Raw genomic sequence first — 24,098 nt, forward strand, 5'->3', positions numbered from 1 at the left:
CAGGTGAGTGGACAAATAAATTGTGATACATCCACAATAGAATATTATTCAGTGTTAGAAAGAAATGAGCTCTCAAGCCGTGAAAATGGAGGAATCTTCGATGGATATTACCAAGTGAAGGAACCAGCATGAAAAGGCTACATTCTGCATGATTCCAATGATATGATATTTGGAGAAGGCAAAACTATGAAGATAGTAAAAACATTAGTGGTGTCCAGGCAGGAGGGGGAGGTAGGAATAAATAGGCGGAACACAGAGGGGTTTTAGGTCAGCGAAACTATTCTGTATGATACTATAATGACAGAGACATGTCATTATATATTTACCAAAACCCATAGAATGTACAACACTAGGAGTGAACCCTAATGTGAACTGTGGACCTTGTGTGATAATGACTTGTCAGTGTAGGTCCATGGATTATAACACATGTACCACCTTAATGCAGAGTGTTGATCATGAGGGAGGCTGTGTGTGTATTGGCAGGAGGTATCTGGGAAATCTCTGTACTTTCTGCTCAGTTTTGCGTGAACCTAAAACTGCTCTAAAAATAAAGTCTATTTTTAAAAATATATTTAATTGATTTTTTTTACAGAGGAAGGGAGAGGGATAGAGAGTTAGAAACATCAATGAGAGAAACATCGATCAGCTGCCTCCTGCACATCCCCTACTGGGGATGTGCCCGCACCCAAGGTACATGCCCTTGACTGGAATCAAACCTAGGACCCTTCAGTCCGCAGGCCAACGCTCTATCCACTGAGCCAAACAGGTCAGGGCTGAAGTCTATTTTTTTTAAAAAAATGCTTTTAGTTCACCTTTATTTTTGAAAGAAATGTTCACTCTTCACAGAATGCTAAGTTAGCCATTTCCCTGCCTCAGCCTTGAGATAACATTCTGCTGTCACCAGTCTTCTGTGTTTTGCTATTGAGGCCTCAGCTGACAGTCTTATTGCATTTCCTTTGTAGGCAATCTATCTTTTCTTTCTGGCTGCTCTTAAGATCATTTTCTATGGCCCACGAGGGAGTGAAGCTGCTGGGTCTAGGGTTGGGCACTTACCAGGGTGCCATGGGGTGTACCTGCCCTGCCTCAGAGGTCCTGGCCAAGGCTACTTTGTGTGACTGTTCGTGCTGCACTATGTCAGAAAGCCCTGGGCCTCCCGAGCTGGTTTTCCACACCTGTTTCATTTAAAAATATATATTTTTATTGATTTCAGAGAGGAAGGGAGAAGGAGAGAGAGATAGAAACAGCAATGAAGAGAGAGAATCATTGATTGGCTGCCTCTTGCACATCCCCCACTGGGGATCGAGTCCGCAACCCGGGCATGTGTCCTGACGGGGAATCGAACAGTGACCTCCTGGTTCATAGATCGGTGCTCAATCACTGAGCCATGCTGGCCGGGCAGCACTTTGTTTTCAGATGTACAACCTACTCTTTCTAACTTCTGTGTGTTCCTAAAATAGAGAAGAAGGAGACATGTGACCTGTCTGCTCCTCATGCAGGTGGACACCTGTATCATCCCCAAGTGCCCGAGGAAATGCTTCCTTTTAGTGTATATTATGGATGGAATTGTATTCTCCCCAAATTTATGTGTTGAAGCCCTAGCCCTCAGTACCTCATAATGTTGACTGTATTTGGAAATAGGGCTTTTATTTTTTTTTCCAATTTAAATGTTAAATTTTATATGTATACACCTATAATATCACAAGAAAAATCTGAACATAAACATATACCCCCTCCCCAAATTCCTTCCTATTTCTATCAATTCCCCCACCATTCATTCTTTTTTTTTTTTAATTTCTTTATTGATTAAGGTGTCACATATTTGTCCTCATCCCCCCATTCCCATCCCACACCCCTCCCCACGGATGCCCCAACCCCCTGTTGAACTTAACCATTGGTTAGGCTCATATGCATGCACACAAGTCCTTTGGTTGATCTCTCCCCACTCCCCCCACCCCCCATCGATAGTCCGATCGATGCCTCCTTGTTTCTGGTTCTGTTCTTGTTCACCAGTCTATGTTGTTCATCATTTCCCCTAGATGAGCGAGATCATGTGTCACTAGAGATATACTTATAAGAACTGAATGTGAGACGAGCAATAATAGTTATGCTGACAGGCAAATGAATCAGTCTGTAGTGAGTTTCTTTCTGGACCAAGGAAATAGGGCTTTTAAAGAGGTAAGTGACAATGTGGTCTCTAGGGTGGGCCCTTATCCAATCTGACTGGTATCCTTATGAGAAGGGGAGATTCATCCACATAGAGAGATTCCAGGGATGCGCACACACAGAGGGAAGATCATGTGAGGACACAATGAGGAGGCAGCCATCTGTCAGCCAAGGAGAGAGGTGAAGAGGAAACCAACCCTGCCAGAACCGTGAGAAAATAAAGCTCTGTTGTTAAAGCCACCCAACCTGTGGGTTTGTCATGGCAGATTACCAAGTGAACGCAGTGTTAACTGAACTTCAACCCCGCTAGATTGTCAGCAAAGCAGAACTGGACTGGGCTGGGGGAAGTTGGTTCTCTGAAGGCCCTGCAGGAAGCTTTGCGGTTATACAATAGAGGTGAGGGCTGGGGTCTCCCTGCGTGAAAGTGGCCACGTCGGACGGCTCCATCTCAGTGTTTGTTCAGATTTCAGAGGCACCTGAGCCATTTCCTCCTGGTGCCTGCTTGCCAGGGCCTGGGCTGACCTTGTCTAGGAGCAAATCTTGCATTGTGCTGAGAGGAAGGAAGGGAATGGAGCCATTTCCAGGCTCTGAGCATTGATTCCTCTGCTCAGAGGTAGCTAGTCCCATGGAATTTTTTGGCTTCTGCACTTGACTCTGGGAAAAATTGTTTGGAGGAAGATTGCTTCACAAGCACCTGCTCAGGTTGCCTGAGCATCGTAAGATGGAAACATCCTGGATTGCAGAGCCAGCATGTGAATAGCTGCTCTGAAGTGTTGCCCAGGACCACACCACAGTAGACTCTGTGTGACTAAGAAACGAACTTTGGTTGTGTCCCCCACCTCTAGAATTCAGAGGTAATCTGTTACTGCAGCATCACCTGGACTATTCAGACTGATATATGTACAGAGATGTATATGATGTACCTGGAAACACTGCAATATAAAAATAAGAACTCCGATAGAGAAATGTTCAAAGTAATGCAGGACATTGAGAAAGGAGCAACTAATACTGCTAGGCTAGGCAGGGAAGGAATCAAGAAGGAAGCATTTAAGCTGGACTGTGAGAGCTCAGGGAGAGAAATGAATGAAAACATCTAGGGGATAATTCCAGGTTCCCTATGTGGGGCAAGACTGATGTACTGAGTCAGTGTGGGCAAAGGCACACAGGTGTGAAAATTCTTGGGGTGTCCCGGGAAGAATCAGACCTAGCACTTCCTCTAAAATGTCTCCCCAATGAATGTTTTCTGCATAGAACATTTCTTCATGGAACATATATACCTTTCAATACATTGCTTGTCTACCAGCATTTATATATGGAAATATTATATGTATGTCCCCAAACTTGATGCATTTTTAACAAATTGATGGGAGGGAATTCAGCAGAGAAAATTTGTAGGTTCACTCTAAATATAATTGGGAACATAGAAAAGTTCATGGAAGACAATTAGAAAGGCTCTGAAGGTCAACTAAGGGGACGTGTAGCTTGTTATACAGACAAAGCAGCCATGTTAAGGGGTTAGTGATCAGAGAGTACTGCTTTAAATATTTTACATCCTTATTTTATCACAATTTGCAGAATAAATAAATAAATTACCCCCCCTCCAATTTTACAACCTAACATGTTAGCACCCATGCAGGCCCTCCCTCCACACGTAGCCTGTTCTCACACACACACAATCTGTGCTCACTTCAAGAATAAGACAAAGGCCAGCAACAAAGTGAACCAGAGTTGTTATTTTTGTTTTATTGGAACACAGCCTGACATGAAATAAATAGTAATTTTCCACATTCTTAATGATTTCATAAATAACATTAAGTTAACAGACATTTTACAGAATGTCGCATTAAATAAGATAAAAAGTATATATCCATTTTGGCTGGAGCAAACTGGAAGGAAATACTTCCCTGATTCCTGTATCTGAAATATAGCTAGAACATTTTGTCTTGGTGCTTTCTGCCTAGGTGAGGTAGTGAAGCAGCAGTTTGCCTGAAATGCTTGCTACTTTGCCTTGGAAGCTTAATTACACTGAAGAGGAAGGCCCTGCCCTTGATTGGCCCTCATTCTCATGGCAATAAAACATCCTTTATCGCTACAATAAGCCAGTTGAGTCTCAACTTTCCATTGTCCACTCAGTGTTTATCACGCCAAGAAATACTTGCAGGTAGTCTAGGAACTTTTTTACTCTCAATCGTTCCCCTTCACACTTTTTCTGTGAAAAAGAACAGACAAGAGGTATTGTAGAAACCTGTCAATTCCTGTAAAAATAGCCCCAGCCAGACAAATATGCTTAAGTTTCCACTAAATGTTTTTCACTTACTTTTTCGCCATCTATGTAGTCTTTTATTGAAGACAAGTTTTGGAAGAGTTTTTCCACGGCATTCCCTTCTGCAGTTTGGTTCCTCAATGTGTCTATCCCCTGAAAGACTTCTTTAATGCATAGTTGGTACTAAATGAGGAAGATTTAAAAAATATACGTAATCAAATCAAGATCTAAAACATTGGTCCAAAAAGTTAGACTTTGTTTTGTGGTGTTTACATGAGTTTCCTTTTCCAACGAGTTTTTCACTTGTTCTTTTTCTAGGTGGGACCAACTCATATTGGGATATAATTTCTAAAAGTAGGTGAGGTTTACTTAATTACTGAGGAGCTTTACAGATGATATAAAGTACTTAACCAAAAATACAATGTTTAAGAAGAATGATTGACCTCATATCAGAGTTTCCTTTCATAGTTCTAGCTGGTAATTTTGTTCTATTCAGACTAATGAAATAATATATTTTACATTTTAGTATGACCATGACATACTCCAAATGCATACAATTCTGTTACATGTCATGATCACTTTAAAATGTGGAAGTGACTGTTAATATAGAGCATTCATTGTATATTGTAATGTGTACTGACCAAGATTCTAAAAGTATTACCCTAAGTTGCTAATACTTTCAAAAAGACATTAAGGTGAGGAAAGCGGTAGATTGTCAGAGTTGAATGGAGATGAGGAGGCACCTCTTACCTGACAACATCCCCAAAGGGCCTTGTTTAATGGATTCTACTTGTTATAAAGTCATTCCTACTATTTATCAGTACACACATTCACATCACACGCATAAAAACAAAACATAGAACATAAGTAGTTCCAATGGTAACTATTGTTTTATAGCCTAAAATATGCAATTCACTTATTCATGCTATCGTAATTTAACTTACATTTTTATGTCCTGGAGTAGGAATCATCAGGTTCTGAAAAGGAAAGGAAATACATTCATTTGTAAAGCACTCCAGCTTTCATCACTCAATAAAATGATTGTGAAGTGGCTACCCGTCATCTATTGCTAACATGCATAATGTCATTAACAGATCTTTAAAAATTAACCGCACGAACGATTACCGATGCCTTTTAAAGGCTATAGGACTCAAAAGGAAAATTACCCCTTCGCCGATCAGCAGAGTCCGATGAGTGGAGAGCAAGGTCAAGGTCTCTGCCACCAGTCTCTTCAAGGGACTTTCTAAGGCAATGGAACCGATGTCGGCAGCTCCGAGAGCCAGGAGAGTCAAAAGCAGAAGCCTTCTCATGGCTCTGAAATGTTCAGCTATTGCCTTTGGCAAAGAAAGTGAATTGTACAAGGTTGTATCCCCAACCAATTTATTCTCTCTCTTTGAGGAAATGAATAATTTCCAACAATCAGATAGAGACTGTCTAATAATGGCATGTTGTGAAACCAAATGTTTCCAATGCCTTGTGTCTTAAAAAAAAAACAAGTTTACTTTTATCTTTTAATAATAAAAATCCCTGTTTTTTCCCCTTCAAAAACATTTTCTAGTAAAAAAGAAAATCTCTGGGTTGATACATCACTGCCCCACATTTGCATTTCTTAAACACAGATGATTGAATTTCCTTTTAAAAGATATACATAAAAAAAGAGGAAGTACGGCGTAAACCACGAAATAGAATTTTAGGCTAAAATACACAAATATTGGGAACTTTCTTTGCCCCTGAGGTCTATTGAATTCTATCACAGTTGTTGCTAGATTGACTTGCCTTACACAAAATTGAAAATACTGGTGGGAAGATGGTGATTAGGGCAGAGATCATCAAAACGGAGCTGGCTCAAGTTGTGTTCACTGGGGTGCTGATGAAGATCCTTTGTGTTGCCAGTGACCAAACACCAAACCCACACTGGTTGAAGCCAAACAGGGAATTTATTAGCTCGTATAACCAAATGGTCCACTGTGGAGGCACCTTTATGTTTTGCTTGCCTCAGTGGCTCTTCTTGACTCCCTTCTCGGACAGCTCTCCCAGGGTGGTCCCAAGACGATGTCAGAACTCCTGGATCTATGTGAATCCTGTTCTTGAGAAGCAGGAGAAAGCATATGGTGCTTTTCTGATTGCTCAATCAAAAGTCCTAGCATTCAGCCTTCTTGTGACAAGGGAGCACATACATGTTCACCCTTGGACGGTGGCCAGGGGTATGGGATATAATGATTGTCTCTCTCTGGAATTGGAGGTGGGCTTCATCCCACCCAAATGGCACACTTAAGAAATTGGGGGTCCTTGGTAGTAGTAAGAGGGCTATGGATGCTGGGAAGTTGACCAGTGAGTATCCATCACAACCACATAATATACGGGCATGGCCTCTCCTTCACATCCGACAAGGGTGGGGATGTCCTTTCGCACCCTGGGTGGGCCAGGTCTGATCAGAGGACTCAGCTTTTGTGCTCCTTAGGCTCAGACCTGTAATCCCAGAAGGGAGCTAATGAGGCCTCCTACTCAACCACACACTTCCTTCCTCCCAGGCCTGAGCACACATAATGGAGCTGTAAGCCACTTGCTTTCAATGGAGGTTTTCAGTCAGTGTCCCAGAGTGGGCCTGTGTTGGTGCCTGGAAGCCGGACTTTAGAACGATCTTGAGCATCTAGGGCAGATGGTACCAAACACAAATGGCTATGTAGAACCCTTTCCCAAAGCTGGAAGAGTTCTGTAGGAAAACAGAGGCAGCTGTGGGGTAGACATGCATATAATTAGAGCTCTGCCCAGGTAGGTTAAAAGTGGTGTCGGACTTCGGGGGCACCTTTCTGTGGTATGTCTGATTTTGTTTGTGCTGAAGTTTGGTACTCTTGGTTAGACACGTCTGATTTGAACACTTGAAAGGCCTTGGGGCTCTGGTAAACTGCAGCAGGTATGACCTCTCTACAGGTGGCAGGTGCTGCACAGCTCCAGCTGATTGTTGCCATGTGACACCCAGGGCCTTATGTTGCCAGATCATCAACTTTTTCAAACAAAGCCAGAAATCCTTATTATTACGAATAATCTCTTGATTTTTAAATGTTGGCAAGTCATATTTTCAAAAACCATAAAGTGTGTCATTTTGCAGCCTCTGATTTACAGTATAGCTGTAGATCCCTAATGGAGGGCTAGTTGTTGTTATTATTATTATTTTGTTAATCCTCACCCAAGGATATTTTCCATTGATTTTTTAAAATATATTTTTATTGATTTCAGAGAGGAAGGGAGAGGGAGAGAGAGAAACAACAATGATGAGAGAGAATCATTGACCGGCTGCCTCCTGCACGCTCACACTGTGGATTAAGCCTGCAACCTGGGCATGTGCCCTGACCGGAAATTGAATCCTGATTCATAGGTCGATGCTCAACCACTGAGCCATGCCAGTCAGGCTCCATTGATTTTTATAGAGAGTGGCAGGGAGGAGGAAAGACAATCAGGATATGAAAGAAAGGCAACCAAACAATGTTTCTCCCTCACATCAATGTTTCTCTCTCTCTCTCTCTCTCTCTCTCTCTCTCTCTCTCTCTCTCTCTCATCAATAATCATGTCCTTGGGTGAAGATTAAAAAAATAACATTGCACGTTGAAAAAATTTAATAATTGTTTTTTACTATTATTATGAAAGAGACTTTGTATCCCATAAATGTCATAGACTTGGGACCTTTGCCTTCACCACTAGACTGTGGGCTCCTTGAGAATAAGGATTTTATTTGATTGATCTCTTCATTCCCAAGGACCAGCCTATTGTAGGCATTCAATTAATGCTTGTTAAATAAATAACTGAATGAATAAGCAGGTACTTGGTTGTATTAGTTGAACAAATTAATATGAATACTGTAGAAATTCAAGGAGTCTGAAGGTCTCCTAATGCAAAGATAGAGCAAAACTTTAAGGTTAAGCTAGAGACCAAGCCAATATGAACTACCGTGGCATTTTTTTTAAATCCACATTATTTTAGGAGAACAGAAAGAAATTAACAACCAGTATGCAGAATTAAGAATTATGAGTAATTATATCATTTAGGAAAAAGATGTTGGTGTTGAAAAGGTATATTAATGAGTAACATCCATCCTTTTGCCCTAAAACCTTCCAAATTGGCAACTCGTTTTTAAAAATTGATACCTGTGGTTTTTACTAACTGTGTAGTCACTTAAGGTCAAATGACTTTTCTATGAACTGATTTTAATCAACCTACTTGGCATGATGCCACAAAATTTTCTTGGTGACTAAATGTAAAATGATAGTATCTCTTTCTTCTTTTTATCTTAATCTAACCTCCATCTTTTCAATCCTCAAGCATATGTTTAAAATAAATTTTTATTGAATAAATAACATTATAGGAAAATAACAGAACTTCTTCCTCTTGGCCTAGCAACTATCAGTTTTTTGATGACTTCTTCCAATCTTTACTAACACATAGATAGCTTTACAGAGTTGTAAACCAATAATATATGCAATCTGTGTTTATCTTTTTTGCTTAATTCTTCATGTATCTATTTGTTTATTTTAAAGGTTACCTGCTATTAGATGAGAATGATGTATCATAATTTACTTCACCATTTGGGTTATTTCCAGCATTTCATAATTTTATCATTTCTAAGATACTATATAATTTCTAAATATTTCCTTATGCTAAGGAACGTGTGTAATGATTTTTTTAGCTTCTGTTACATTTTACCAGATCACCCCTCTGAAAATATTCAATGCACAAAAAATAAATCTCTTATATTTTAACAGTGTTTTGCAACTTATAAAGTACTTTCTAAAAAGTTCATTGTATCATTTCTAAAATATTTCCTTATGTTAAGGAAATTGTGTAATAATTTTTTAGCTTTTATTACATTTTATAAGATCACCCCTCTGAAAATATTCATTGCGCAAAAAATAAATCTCATATTTTTACAGTGTTTTTCAACTTATAAAGCACTTTCAAAAAGTAACTTTGTTTAATCCTGATATCAGCACGTGGGATAGATTTATTTCCCTGGAGTCTCTTTCGTGTTTAATGATTTTGCTAATGGAATGAGTGAAATGAACCTAGAAGGAAGGTATGATGCCAGAAGTGGTGATAATCAAAGAGATTGACAAATATGTTGGTAAACCTAAATAAATAATGCTGGTTAAAAACTATTTATGGGGTTTCAAGACAATGAGGAACAGACACTAAACAATGATCATGTAGGAGATAGAGAGAGTGATCAGAATTGGTGCATTTTATGGTCTTGTATTGTTTGGGAGGATGATAAAGATACTAACTTTGGACTTCAAAATTGGCATGTAAAATTTTTTAAAAATATATTTTATTGATTTTTTACAGAGAGGAAGGAAGAGGGATAGAGAGCTAGAAACATTGATGAGAGAGAAGCATCTATCAGCTGCCTCCTGCACACCCCCTACTGGGGATGTGCCCAAAACCAAGGTACATGCCCTTGACCGGAATCAAACCTGGGACCTTTCAGTCTGCAGGCTGACGCTCTATCCACTGAGCCAAACCGGTTTTGGCTAGGCATGTAAAATTTTTAAGAGTAACCACTAAAATAACAGATATTGAATGTATAAGTCCCAAACATGGGAATACTAAAGGAAGCTTAATCAATCCAGAAACTAGGAAAGGAGAAAAAGAAGTAAAGAAAAAGCACAGAAAAAGATATGAGAAATATATCCAAATTTATCAGAATGACAGTAATTGAAAAATAGATTAAACTTACCTATTGAAAGGAAGATACTATAAACTTATATTAAAAATCATTTCAGCTATTTTCAACAGATACACTTCATGAAAAATGACATTAAAAGGTTGAAAATCGCCCTAACCAGTTTGGCTCAGTGGATAGAGCGTAGGGCTGCGGACTGAAGGGTCCCAGGTTCAATTCCGGTCAAGGGCATGTACCTTGATTGTGGGCACATCCCCAGTAGGGGATGTGCAGGAGGCAGCTGATCGATGTTTCTCTCTCATGGATGTTTCTAACTCTCTATCCCTGTCCATTCCTCTCTATAAAAAATCAATAAAATATATTTAAAAAAATAAAAGGTTGAAAATCATGCCAGGCCAGTGTTGCTCAGTGGTTGAGCATCGACCTATGAACCAGGAGGGGCATATGGCCAGGTTTTGGGCTCAATCCCCTATGTGGGCATGCAGGAGGCAGCTGATCAATGATTCTCTCTCATCATTGATGTTTCTATCTTTCTCTCCCTCTTCCTTCCTCTCTGAAATCAATAAAAAATATTTATTTTTAAAAAGGTTGAAAATCAAGGGATAAAAAAAATAGACTGATCAAATACTAATAAAAATAAAGCTGATGTAGCAATACCAACACTAGAAAAATAATTTATATGAGAAAGTACTATAAGGATAAAGAGATTCACTAGTCGGTATAAGATAATATCTCATGGTAGTTTAATTTCCATTTCATTGAGTATGATATAAGTGAAACCAAACATTTTTCAATAGTAGTTTACTGAGAACTGGGAACTTGACTGGTTTGCCTTTTAGTTATTTTTATTTTAAGGGTTAATCATTTTTATTACAAATATTTTCCACCTTCCTCCTAGAGTTACCTTAGTTTTAGAGTTTCCTATTGTTACAAAGTTGAAAATTTCTGTAATGGAATTTACCTTCTCATATCCATTTTTCCCCCTTTAATCATAACTTTTTTCTGAAGTATTTTAAATGACAGAAGGCATGACACTCTCATTAACAATTCCATATGTATCTCAAAAAAATGATCATTTTCTTACATAGCAAAATATTATCACGTCTAATATAATGAAATCAATAATTCTTTTTAGAATTTAATTTGTAGTCTACATTCAGAAAAAGTTTCCCCATGTATCCTCCAAATTCCCTTCATCTCTCTATGTCCAGATCAAGATCAACTCCAGGACCACGTGCTAGATATGGGTGACATGCAACTCAAGTCTTTTCATTTGCAACAGTCCTTAAAAAAAAAAAAAAAAAAAAGCCTTTTAAAATCTCCTTGTTTTAATGACAAAGGGAACCAGGGCTAGTGTTTTGCAGCACATCCAGGTTTACCTTTTCCATCCTTATGTGTTATTAGCTTAATCCTTAATTCCTATGAACTAGAAGTTAAATTTAAAGGTGTGATTAAAGTTTAACCTTTAAAAAAAACTGCATAAGAGGTGATGTTGGATACTTCATATTGAGATTTCAGGAGGAGACAATGTCTGGTTGCCCCAGTCATCGCTAATTTCTTGTGTTACTTTGAGTATAAAATTCTGCTTTAAAAGTGATGGTAATTACATTTCTGGATTTTTCTTTTATTGTTTTCAGAAATATCTAGCTCTTCATCAACTTAGAACTTAAGAGTGGTAAGTAAAATACGGATTTGTTTTCTTCCTCTTACTGGCATCCAAGTATTTATCTTCAAGGATGGGGAGGGCCAAATAAGGCCCTCGAAATCATTTGGTCTGGCCCTGCCAAGGCATAGGGGTGAGTTAATTAAATGTTTGACCAAATATAGCAGGCTAATTCTTAATTTCATAATTTTGTATGGCCCTCGAATGATGTTATAAATATCCAAATGTCCATTGGCAGGAAAAAAGGTTCCCCACCCCTGAAAATTGGTGGGGAGCTGGCGGGGGGAAGAAAAAGTGGTCTTGGTGATTACACATCTGTTTACATTTGTCAAAACTCGTGGAACCGTATGCTGGAAAGAGTGCATTTTACTGTATGCAAGTTATGCTTCAGTAAAACTGATTTTTAAAAAACGAGCATTCATTATTTTAATACTGGGCAAGAGATTAAATCAGACTTCCTAGTTTCTTCACTGTTTGCATGTTTGGAGTCCTACTATGAGAGTCTCCTTTCAATCAACCACAGAAAATAGGTATGAAAATAATGAACTCGACAATGAAGTCCACTTTGAATAGTCTTCTATAGAAACTTTATGAAAGCTCCAATGAGACAAACGGAGGTGCTAAACATTCATTACTTTAGTGTCTCCTAGTAATTTTTAGGTAGTGAGTAAAAAGAAAAAATTAAAAAGTAAAAACTTTTTTTTTAAATAAAAAAGGCTTTAATCTAGTGTCATTGTTTTATCACATTTGGTAATAAGGCATTATTGTATAATTTCAATATTTTGTTCCATTGGTAATTTAAAATATGTACTGTAATAACTGACACTTTCATGTTTTAGCACTTGGTACTTCAAGACACTATTTGCTGGCCTTCCCCTCTTGCACCTTTGATGTATTTTTTAGTTTATGTATTAAGTTCTATAAGTGATTGTCTTGGGAGTATGTGATTGGAGAGTGTTTCCTACGTTTTTCTATCTCAGTAGTCCAAAGTTTTTATTTTAATTTTAATGTCTTCCATTATTGTTATTGCAATTTTGTCTATACATCCTTGCATATCATATCCCTCCATTAAGTTGGTTTCCAAAAAGCAATATTCTCATTTTAAAATTTATTGATTTTTAGAAAGGCAAAGAGAGAGAAATATCAACTTGTTGTTCCACTTATTTATGCATTCATTGGTTCCTTCTTGTATGTGCCCTGACCAGAGATGGGACCAGCAACCTTAGCATATAGGGACAATATTCTAACCAACTGAGCTACCAGGCCAGGGCCACAATTTTTTTATTTTTGAGGAAGGTAATTTCTCTTTCCCTTATTTTACTTTAAATTTTTTTGAAATATAAAAGTTGTACATACTTCATGTATACATTGTGATGACTCCGGAGGTAAGTCTACTCCGTCAACGCCACTAGTGTACCTGTCACCTTCAAGTTTCCTCCCACCTTCTTTATTTTTTTGTAAGAACACTTAAGATCTACCCTGTTAGCAAAATTGTAATTATACAATTTAGTATTGTTAACTGTAAGCACTACGGTATATAGATCTCTTATTATTCATCTTGCATAACTGAAACTTCCTTTTTTGCAAGGTGTCTATTCCTATCTTGTGTCAATACTTATGAGTGGATTTCCTTCACATCATATACCAGAGCATTTTACTTTTAGTCTTAAACACCTTTCTACACCCTTAAAATTTACTGAGGATCCCAAAGAGCTTCAAAATTTTATTTTTATTAAAATATAGTTGGTATACAGTATTATACTGGCTTGAGGTGTCCAACATAGTGATTCGCCATTTATATACCCTATGATCGCCACACGAAACCTAGTAACATTCCACTAGTCACTATTGCGATGGTGTCATGTGATCACTGGAAAACACTACATTAGTGAGCGAATGAGAGTAGAAAAGATAAATAACATCTACTTTTAGAAAAATAGTGGTTTGTGTTTGTTTGTTTTTTTGGTGAGAATAATTGATGAGAGAGAATTATTGATCGGCTGCCTCCTCCACGACTCCCACTGTAGATCAAGCCCGCAACCCCCGCATGTGCTCTCGACCGGAATCGAACCGATGTCCTATCTCCTGAGCCAACGCGGCGAGGGCTAAAAAAATAGTTTTGACGTTAGCAAACACTGCACTCTTCCTCCATTCCCGGGATCACACGTTGAGAACCGTGATCCGTGGCAAGTCTCCGTCTCCCCTTAGAGTTAATGCCTCTCCATACCGCCAGGACCACCGGCGGGGACCAGGGAGCCGGAACTGCCGCCACCGGAAACACGCAGCACCCACACCTCTGGGTCCGCGCGGCTCCCAGAAGCCGGAGCTGCGCACGCAGGGCGGGCCTTCGCGTTCCCAGCGTGCCCCGGGCCTGCGGCGTAAAGGCGCGTAGGCCGCAGCCGCTCACGTGACCCGCGGGGCCGCAGAGGCGGGAATCTGTGAGTGGGCACGGTCGTGGGGTCCCGTGGCCGGTGTTTTGTGTGTCTCGCGCGGGCATCCCTGGGCGGCTCTCCCCCGCTCTCGCCCGCCAGCCGGCAAGAAGGCTGGTGTGGGAGGAAGGGTTCCAGCCTGAGCCTTCGCTCCCTGCGGGAGCCTGCCGGCCCGCGTTCGCCGCGCTGCTGCCTCACCGCCAAATCTTGCCGGTGTTGAAATAAGAAACATTTACAAACATGTCCCGGATCGAAAAGATGAGCATTATGGGCGTGCGGAGTTTTGGAATAGAGGACAAAGATAAGCAAATTATCACTTTCTTCACTCCCCTCACAATTTTGGTTGGACCCAATGGGGCAGGGAAGACGGTAAGTGCGGAGTAGCCCCCTTCCGTTGACGGGCCAAGAAACCGAGGAATAAAATGCCTGGGGAGCAGAATGCTGGTGAGGAACGAGAGGCGTCCCTACGGCTTCCTTCTTGGGGCCCCAGGAAGTGCCTGTCCTCTCCTCCGGGTGACTTCCCGGCCCCGGGGCGTGGTCAGCAATTTTAGGGGTGGGCAGACCCAGCATCCTAAGGATGTCCGGGCCTGCCTGGTGGACAGGTTTACTTGGGAATCCCACGAGCCCGAGAGCTCTGTCCTACAAGAATCCTTTTTGTCTGTATCGGTGCTTTTTAACACTCCTTGCTCCCAAGCATAGCACTCACTTCTTAGGAGTTTTCTCAATACAGGGACGTCATAAAAAGTTATAAAATACGAATATGTGAGTTTACAAGTATGCCGACTGTTTAAGTATAATTAATAAAAAAACAAATGGCTTAATTTTAAAATGAAACAGATGCAGTGAGGCTTAGTTAAATTGGAAAACTGCTGGCATACCTCCTTTTATTGTGCGTGGTTTATTGCTCTCAACAGGTGCTGCGTGTTGTGTGTGTGTGTGTGTTGTGTGTGTGTGTGTGTGTGTGTTTTAAAGAAACTTAAGGCAAACCCAGCAAAAACAAAACTGACTTGCTTTATTGCAGTGGTCTGGAACCAACCCCGCAATATCTTCGGGTATGCCTGTATTTTGTTGGTGGATGCTCTTACCTAGTCAATAAGTTTGAGCACAACTCATTTACTGTGGTTTTTTTTTTAACTTCTGGGACTATTTAGAAATCTAGGTGGGGCCCTGGATTGGCCAGCAGTTGTGGAAAAAGTATAGCCAAAAGGCTGGATTGTGTTCTGGAAGGGTGGCTTGAGAAAAAGCAGAGTGTAGCAGGGAGAAGAGTAAATGAAGTTTTGTTAAAAGCGTAGAGAAAGAGGTAAGGCTTAGGGTTGAGAACTGAATGTCTGACTCCTGTCTACTTTTATGCAAAAATGTTATATTTGTTGAATGCCTTTTTTGTAGCTAACATTGTGTTAAGTGATCTACTGTAAAGGAGACTTAAAACATGTATAGTGTTTATGAGCACTGGCTGCCTGAATACAATATTTTTGCTTCAACATTTATTAGATTATGTGACTGCAAGAGTAACCTAAATGTTCTATGTCTTAGTTTTCTCATTTGTAAAATGGAGGTAAAAAATAGTTTCTAGAGCCTAGGATTAATGTGAGAATTAAAAGGTTACTCTATGTAAAAGTGGTTAATTCAGTACCTGGCACATAGTAAGGTCTATGTAATAGCCATTGGTTTTGTTTTTTACTTTTTTAAAAATTTCAGTTTTATCAAGGTATAATTCACATAAAATTGTAAGATATTTAAAGTATACATCTGGTGATCTGATAGTACCTAATGGTGGAAGGATTCCCCCTATGTAGTTAATTAACAAATCCATCATCTCACATATTTATCTTTTTTAGTGAAAACATTTAAGTTCAGCAAATTTCAATTATACAATATTGTTATTAATTATGGTGACCATGCTTTTTAATTAGCCATTGTTGTTATTAAATTAGCTTAAATGATTTTAATTGGAAATAGAGAATTTTTTCCAAATAATTATTTTATTATACTTTTTAAAAATATACTTTCATTGATTTCAGAGAGGAAGGGAAAGGGAGAGATGGAAACATCAATGATGAGAGAGAATCATTGACTGGCTGCCTACTGCACGCCCCCTACTGGGGATCGAGCCTGCAACCCAGGCATGTGCCCTTTTCCAGAATCAAACCCGGGACCTTTTAGTCCACAGGCTGACGCTATATCCACTGAGCCAAACCAGCTAGGGCTTTTATACTTTCTTAATTGTGTAGTTTTTCTAGGAACTTACAGCAATTATTCTTTAATACTTAATCATATCTCTATTGCAGGTTTTATGTCAAATTGTATCTGATTGTATTCTTTATAGTCTCTATGGTAAATGATATTTTTATAATGAATATTGTATGATTAACTTCTGTGGTTCTCTTATGACTAAATGTAATTTTCTCTTTCTTTAGACCATTATTGAATGTTTGAAATATATTTGTACTGGAGATTTCCCTCCTGGAACCAAAGGAAATACATTTGTTCATGATCCCAAGGTAATGGTGCTAGTAAATGTTTGTACTTTTAAACTAAATTGTTTATAATTATAAAAGTGATAACAACTTATGAAACCTAGCAATGGCAAAGTATAAAGAGATATGAATGTCACCCACACACAGTCTTAGCACCCAATGAAAACCATTGTTGACATTTTTATGTATTTTCTTCTCCTTTACATACTGTTTTACATAGCTGAAGTCATACTCGAATTTTGTATTCTGAGGGTTTTTTTTCCACTTAACATCATAAAGTCTCATGTCATTAAAAACTTATATTAAGTTCTTAATCTAGGTGTTTGGTATATGGGTGCTCTTTATAATCTTTATGCTTTTTTGTATGTCTGAAATATTTCTCCTTAAAACATGTAACATTTTGTGAATGTTTTTAATAATTGCATAATTTTTTTACTTTTCTTAGATTGCTTTTAGTTTTTCATTAAAATGTACCATGACGAAAGTCTTTGCCTGAATCTTTGAATTATGGTGTTTATACTATTGGTGTTTGTCAAGGACATAGAATTTTCTGTACATATTTGGCCTGTAGGTTTTTCTTGTTGCATATATAGGTGCCTCTCTCAATATCTACCCCTCACAAGAGTTTGTTGTATATTTATCCCAGGCTTTTTTCTGTGTTTATGAAAACATATCTGTGTGCATATATCAATATACTCACATATGTATTTTAACACATGGATAGAATTTTATTATGCCATTTTACAAATCAAATAATTATTTAGTGACGTACTGCATATCTGTTTATATACATACTAGAGGCCCAGTGCACAGCTGGGGAAGGGGCCGCAGGAGGATTGCCAGCCTGGGAGGTTGGCTGTAGAATTGCACTGACCACCAGGGGGCAGCTCCTGCATTGTCTGCCCCCTGGTAGTCAGTGCACATCATTACAACTGGTCGACTTTGGTTATTCGGTTGCTTAGGCTTTTATATATATAGTTATTCGGGTGGGCAAAAGTAGGTGTACACAGAGTTTTTATTGTATTAATGTTTATTAATTATTGTATTACTTTCCACCCCTGTATACACTTTTATTTCATTGTTTTACTAAATAGAATTCTATTGAGTTTATATTCTATAGTTGATTTAACTGACTCCTGGTTGGTGATTGAAATTTCTACTTTTATGTGACTAAAAATAGCTAATAATGAAAGTATTTATTAATTTTCCACTTAGAAATAGAAATACCATTTAGTACATTTACTGAGCCCTCTCTAAAATGACTATTTCACATTTTCTTTCTTCTTAAACCTGTAATCTACCCTCCTGGATTGATGATCTTGCCTTGTACTATATTGAGAAAGTAGGAAGAATCAGATGAAAAGTCTCTTGTTTTCCAGTCATAAAATCTTCCAAACTGCTCTGTATATGTGCCCATGCTATCTGTTTTCTCTCCTGTATTAAGGGTAAATTGTTTATTATTTTATCTAAAGGTCAGCCAACTCCTCTTGAAGGCTGGATCCAATCTCTCTTGTCATTTCAAGCATTTTGCTTTCCTATTGTTCCTTCTTGCTCCTTCAGTAGCAGTTTCTCCCTCTGCATAGGATCATTCACATCAGCCTGCTCTGGTAGCTCTGATCTATAAACATACAACTGTCTTTTTACTCCAAATCACCCCCTTGCTACTACCTCTTCTCTGTTCTAGTTTATAACAAAATTCACAAGAGTTGTATGTACTCATTGTCATCACTTCATTGCTTTCCATTTTCTCCTCAGCCTACTCAATTCAGATTTTCTTCTTTTTTTCCCCTCACTGAAACTGCTCTTTTAAAGTTACCAGTAATATCCATGTTGCCAGATAAAGTGGTCATTTTCTTTTCCTTTTATTTAAATATATTTTTATTGATTTCAGAGAGGAAGGGAGAGGGAGAGAGTGATGGAAACATCAGTGAGAGAGAATCATTGATCAGCTGCCTCCTGCATGCCCCACACTGGGGATTGAGCCCGCAACATGTCTGGGAATCGAACCATGACCTCCTAGTTCATAGGTAAATGCTCAACCACTGAACCACGCCAGCTGGGCTAAAGTGGTCATTTTCTAATTCTTATTAACTTATCAGCAGATTTGATATAGTTGGTTATTCCTTTTTTTTTTTTTTTTAATCCTCTCCAGGGAATATTTTTCCATTGATTTTTGGAGAGAGTGGAAGGGAGGGGGAGAGACAGAGAGAAATATCAATGTGAGAGAGACACATCGATTGGTTGCCTCCCAGACACACCCGAACCAGGGCCACTGATTGAGCATGCAGTCATTGTCCGTGCCCTTGATTGGAATTGAACCTGGGACCCTTCAGTCTGTAGGCTGACACTCTCCACTGAGCCAAACCTAGCTAGGCTGGTTATTCCTTTTTTTAAAAACATATTTTTATTGATTTCAGAGAGGAGGGTAGAGGGAGAAAGAGATAGAAACATCAACGATGAGAGAGAATCAATAATGGGCTGCCTCCTGCACGCCCCCTACTGGGGATCAAGCCCACAACCCAGGCATATGCCCTTGACCAGAATCGAACCCAGGACCCTTCAGTCCACAGGCCAACGCTCTATCCACTGAGCCAAACCAGCTAGGGCTGAAGCTCATTCTTTAAACGAATATAATTAATTTACCTTTAAGCAAAGTGATCATATGCCCTTGACCAGAATCGAACCCAGGACCCTTCAGTCCACAGGCCAACGCTCTATCCACTGAGCCAAACCAGCTAGGGCTGAAGCTCATTCTTTAAACGAATATAATTAATTTACCTTTAAGCAAAGTGATCAAGAAAAAGACACAAGTTACCAATAATAGGAATGAAAGGTGACTTCACTGCAGAGCTTATATCAGTATATAGGTAATAAGGGAATATTGTTAGTAACCTTATGCCAATAACTTGAACTATTTAGATGAAATGGAAAAATTCTTTAAAGGACACAAGCTGTCAAAGTTCACTCAATAAGAAATTGATTCAAAGTTCAAAACCTCACAATGAGAACTTCAGGCTCCAGTGGTATCACTGCTAAATTCTACCAAACATTTTAGGAAGAAATAATATCAGTTCTACACAGATCCTTTCAGAAGAGTGAGGCAGAAGAAATATGTCCCAACGCTTTATGAGGGTAGCATTACCCCATACCCAAATCAGACAACGACACAAGAAATCTAGATGATACCACTCATGAACATAAATATCTCCATAAAATTTTTAGCAAAACATTAGCAAATCAAGTTCAGCAATATGCAAATGAAGATAATATTCTAGGTGTGCTCTCCCTCCAAGGAGCATGCCCCTGCCATCCCCCTTGTCCCTCTTTTCCCCCCTCCCCCCCTGCATGTATCCCCTAATCTCTAAGGGACTGCATGAGACTTGCAATCAGGGGAACAATGGGCAGTAGAGCTCTTCTTGGGCTTATCTCCTGAACTTGTCTCCAAAGCCCCCTAGTCTCTGACTTCCTAGTTAGCTAAGACAGCCCAGCCTAGGCTCTCCTGTTGCTTCTATGGCTTTCCTTGTTTCACTCTTCTAAGTATATTTTTGCTGCGGTCAATAAATTTTATGCTTGCTTTTCTAAAAGAAAAAAAAAACCCACAAGAGAAAACAAGATAATATTCCGTGACTAAGCAGGGTTTATCTCAGGAATGCAAGTTTTGTTTGACATTTGAAAACCAATTTGTCTCATCCTATCTAATAATAGACAAATATGCAAATTGACCATACCCCGACACACCCACAAGCCACGCCCACCATCCAATCAGAGCGAGTATGCAAATTAACCCAAACCAAGATGGCTACAGCCACAGAGAGCAAGGTTCCTAGGTAACAGAGGAAGCCAAGCTTTCTGCCAGCCGTTGCAGGCCTAAGCCTCCACTCAAGCTACAAAGTTTCAATTATAGAAGGTAAACAAATTCAAACAAATGGCGGCAGAATGGAGCTTGAGAGAGCAGGCCAGGGTTGCCGCCAAAGCTTTCCATACACCCTGGCCGGGCCCACCTGCTTAAGGCAACAAAGTTTCAATTATAACCCCAACACAAATGGCTGCGGGCCTCGGAGGGAGCCCCAGGCTTGGCTCTGCTCAAGGCTACAAAGTTTCAATTGTAGAAGAAAAATAAATTCCAGATACCAGGGCCTCCGCTTGCATTGCCAGAGGGCGTGGCCCTCCTGCAAACCACCACAGGCCCTCGCTCAGGCCACCCCACGCCCCAAGGGAACCCCACCCTGATCAGGGACACCCTTCAGGGCAAACCAGCTGGCCCCCACCCATGTACCAGGCCTCTATCCTATCTAATAAAAGAGTACTATGCAGATTGATCATCACTGCAACACACAATATAGCTGCCCCCATGTGGTCAAAGATCCTGCCCCCATGTGGACACAAGATAGCCACCACAAGATGGCCAGCAGGAGAGGGCAGTTGGGAGGCACCCGGCCTGCAAGGGAGGGCAGTTGAGAAGGACCAGGCCTACAAGGGAGGGCAGTTGGAGGTGATCAACCCTGCAGGAGAGGGCAGTTAGGGGTGACCAGGCCGGCAGAGGAGGGAAGTTGGGGGCAAACAGGCTGGCAGCAGAGTGGTTAGGGGGTGATTAGGCTGGCAGGCAGAAGCGGTTAGGGGCAATCAGGAAGGCAGGCAGGCAAGCAGTTGGGAGCCAGCAGTCCTGGATTGTGAGAGGGATGTCCGACTGCCCATTTAGGCCCGATCCCAGGGATCGGGCCTAAATGGGCAGTCGGATATCCCTTGAGGGGTCCCATATTGGAAAGGGTACAGGCTGGGCTGAGGGACAACCCCCCTCCGTGCACGAATTTCATGCACCGGGCCTCTAGTTAACTAAATAAAGAAGAAAAATCATATAAGCACCAGTAGGTGCAAGAAGAGCATATAGTTCAATATTTGTCCAGATAAAAACTCAGCACTGTCTTTTATTCTTAAGTAATTCAAACCAAAAGCTAGTAGGTAAGGCTGAGAGAGGAAGGCATCAACAAAAAGCTAGCTGTGGCAGCGTGGTTAGGAATTGGAATCCAAGTGAGGAATGAATGAGTCCATTGTTATATATAAAATTAAAATAAAATAGGTGAGGGGAGGATGAAGCCCTTAAGTAGAATCTTAAAATTATTTTCAGTTACCGTTGACATACAGTATATTAGTTTCAGGTGTACAACATAGTGTTAAAAGGCAGCCAGTGAGAAGTGCAAGTGGAGTTTGTTAAGGAAAAAGCAAAACAAAATCCTCACAGAATTCATTTACATTCATTAAAAAATGTTCTCTCTTCAGCTCAAGTGAGAGTAATACTGAGTTGCTAAAATAATATGCAATTTGTATTTCTTAATCCCTTCCCATTTTTCACTCATCCCTCCAGCTCTCCTCTCATCTGGTGACTATCAGTTTTCTGTATCTATGAGCTCGTTTCTGTTTTGTTTGTTCATTTTGGTTTTTCTTAGATTTCACATATAAATGAAATCATAAGGTATTTGTGGATCTCTGTCTGACTTATTTCACTTAGCATAATACCCTCTAGGTCCATCCATGTTGTTGAAGAAGGTAAGATTTATTCTCTTTTATGGCTGAGTAATACTCAATTTTTTTTTGTTGTTGTTTTTTAGGAATCTCCATACTGATTTCCATAGTGGCTACACCAATTTACATTCCCACCAACAGTGCACCAGGGTCCTCTTTTTTCCACATCCTTACCAACACTTGTTTGTGATTTATTGATAATATATTGACAGATGTGAGGTGGTACCTCATTTTGGTTTTAGTTTACATTTCCCTGATGATTAGTGACATTGAGCATCTTTTCATATGTCTAATGGCTGTCTCTATGTCATCTTTATAGAAATACTAGAGGCCCAGTGCACAAAATTCATGCATGGGTAGGGTCAGAGCCTTCCGGCTGCCAGCCAGGGCCTTCCTTCCCCAGCTGCCAGCTGCTGGCTGCCAGCCGGAGCCTTCCTTCATTTCTCACCGCCTCCTGGTGGTCAGCGCACATAATAGCAAGTGATCGAACTCCCAGTCGAACTTCCGAGGGGACAGTTTGCATATTAGCCTTTTATTTATGTGTGTGTGTGTGTGTGTGTGTGTGTGTATGTGTGTATATAAATATATCCTATATAATAAAGAGGTAGTATGCAAATTAATCCTCACAGCCTCACAAGATGGCTGCCTACGACCAGGCTGGCAGGGGGGTTAGTTAGGGACGACTGAACAAGCAGGCTGCGTGGGAGGACCAGGCCAGCAGGGGAATTAGTGAGGGACGACCAAACGACTGAACAGGCTGTGTGTGGTGACCAGGCCAGCAGGGGGGTTAGTGAGGGATGACCAAACTACTGAACAAGCAGGTTGCATGGGGCGACCAAGCTGGCAGAAGGGGGCAGTTGGGGGCGACCAGGCCGGCAAGGGGGGGGCAGTTAGGGGTGATCAGGCTGGCAAGGAGGGGGCAGTTGGGGGCGACCTGGCCGGCAGTGGGAGGCAGTTAGGGGCAACCAGGCCGGCAAGGGAGGCAGTTAGGGGCAATCAGGCTGGCACGCAGAGGCAGTGAGGGGCAATCAGGCTGGCAGGGGGGGCAGTTAGGTGACCAGGCAGGCAGGTGAGCGATTAGTAGCCAGCGATCCAGGATTGTGAGAGGGATGTCCAACTGCCGGTTTCGGCCCAATCCCCAGGATCGGGCCTAAACTGGCAGTCGGACATTCCCCAAGGGGTCCCGGATTGGAAAGGGTACAGGCTGGGCTGAGGGAACCCTCCCCCCTGCATGAATTTCGTGCACCGGGCCTCTAGTATATAGATAAAGCATAAAAACAGACACATCGATCAATGGAACAGAATACTGAGCCCAGAAATAAACCCATGCTTATTTATATCTATTCATGTCCACTGCCCATTATTTGGTTTTTATTGCTGTTAAGTTATATGAATTTCTTATATATTTTGGATACTAACCCTTTTTTGGATGTATTATTGGAAAATACCTTCTCCCATTCAGTAGGTTGTCTTTTTGTTTTATTGATGGTTTCCTTTACTGTGCAAAAACTCTTTAGTTTGATGTAGAACCATTTGTTAATTTTTTTCTTTTGTTTACCTTGCCCAAGGAGACATATCCAGAAAAATATTGCTAAGAGCAATGACTACATTTTCTTCTAGGAGTTTTATGGTTTCAGGTTGTAGATGTAAGTCTTTAATCCATTTTGAGTTTATTCTTGTAAATGGTATGATAAAATGGTCTAGCTTCATTTTTTTTCCATGTGTCTGTTCACTTTTGCCAGCACCATTGATTGAAGAGTTGGTCTTTACCCCATTATATATTCTTGCCTCCTTATCATAGATTTATTGACCATATAGGCATGGATTTATTTCTGAGCTCCGTATTCTGTTCCATTGATCTATGTGTCTATGTTTTCATGCTGTTTTGATTACTAGTAGCCTTGTAGCA

At 40.2% G+C, this 24,098-nt stretch overlaps 2 protein-coding genes across 2 annotated transcripts in view; one reads left to right on the plus strand and one right to left on the minus strand.

Annotated features, from left to right (window-relative positions):
- Positions 1-4,273: 4,273 nt before the first annotated feature.
- IL5 (interleukin 5) lies at positions 4,274-5,736 on the minus strand. Its single transcript, XM_008142477.3, has 4 exons — positions 5,593-5,736; positions 5,371-5,403; positions 4,481-4,609; positions 4,274-4,372 (listed from the first exon to the last, which is right to left on the minus strand). The coding sequence occupies exons 1-4, from the start codon at positions 5,734-5,736 to the stop codon at positions 4,274-4,276; spliced, it is 405 nt and encodes a 134-aa protein (XP_008140699.2).
- Positions 5,737-14,180: 8,444 nt separating this feature from the next.
- RAD50 (RAD50 double strand break repair protein) overlaps positions 14,181-24,098 on the plus strand; it is a 73,380-nt gene continuing 63,462 nt past the window's right edge. Inside the window, exons 1-2 of the mRNA XM_008142454.3 lie at positions 14,181-14,561; positions 16,610-16,693. Of these exons, the coding sequence (XP_008140676.1) occupies positions 14,433-14,561; positions 16,610-16,693 (213 nt within the window). The 5' untranslated portion in view covers positions 14,181-14,432. The remainder of the gene's footprint in view (positions 14,562-16,609; positions 16,694-24,098) is intronic.

Source organism: Eptesicus fuscus, chromosome 6 (assembly GCF_027574615.1).
Source record: "Eptesicus fuscus isolate TK198812 chromosome 6, DD_ASM_mEF_20220401, whole genome shotgun sequence".
NCBI classification, from domain to species: Eukaryota; Metazoa; Chordata; class Mammalia; order Chiroptera; family Vespertilionidae; genus Eptesicus; species Eptesicus fuscus.

Coding starts and splice junctions, on each gene's coding strand:
- IL5 (XM_008142477.3), bottom strand. CDS start 5,736: ATGAGAAGGCTTCTGCTTTTGACTCTCCTGGCTCTCGGAGCTGCCGAC. Junction 5,404..5,592: donor CTCTGCTGATCGGCGAAGGG/GTAATTTTCCTT, acceptor TTTCCTTTTCAG/AACCTGATGATTCCTACTCC. Junction 4,610..5,370: donor CTACTCCAGGACATAAAAAT/GTAAGTTAAATT, acceptor TTCCTCATTTAG/TACCAACTATGCATTAAAGA.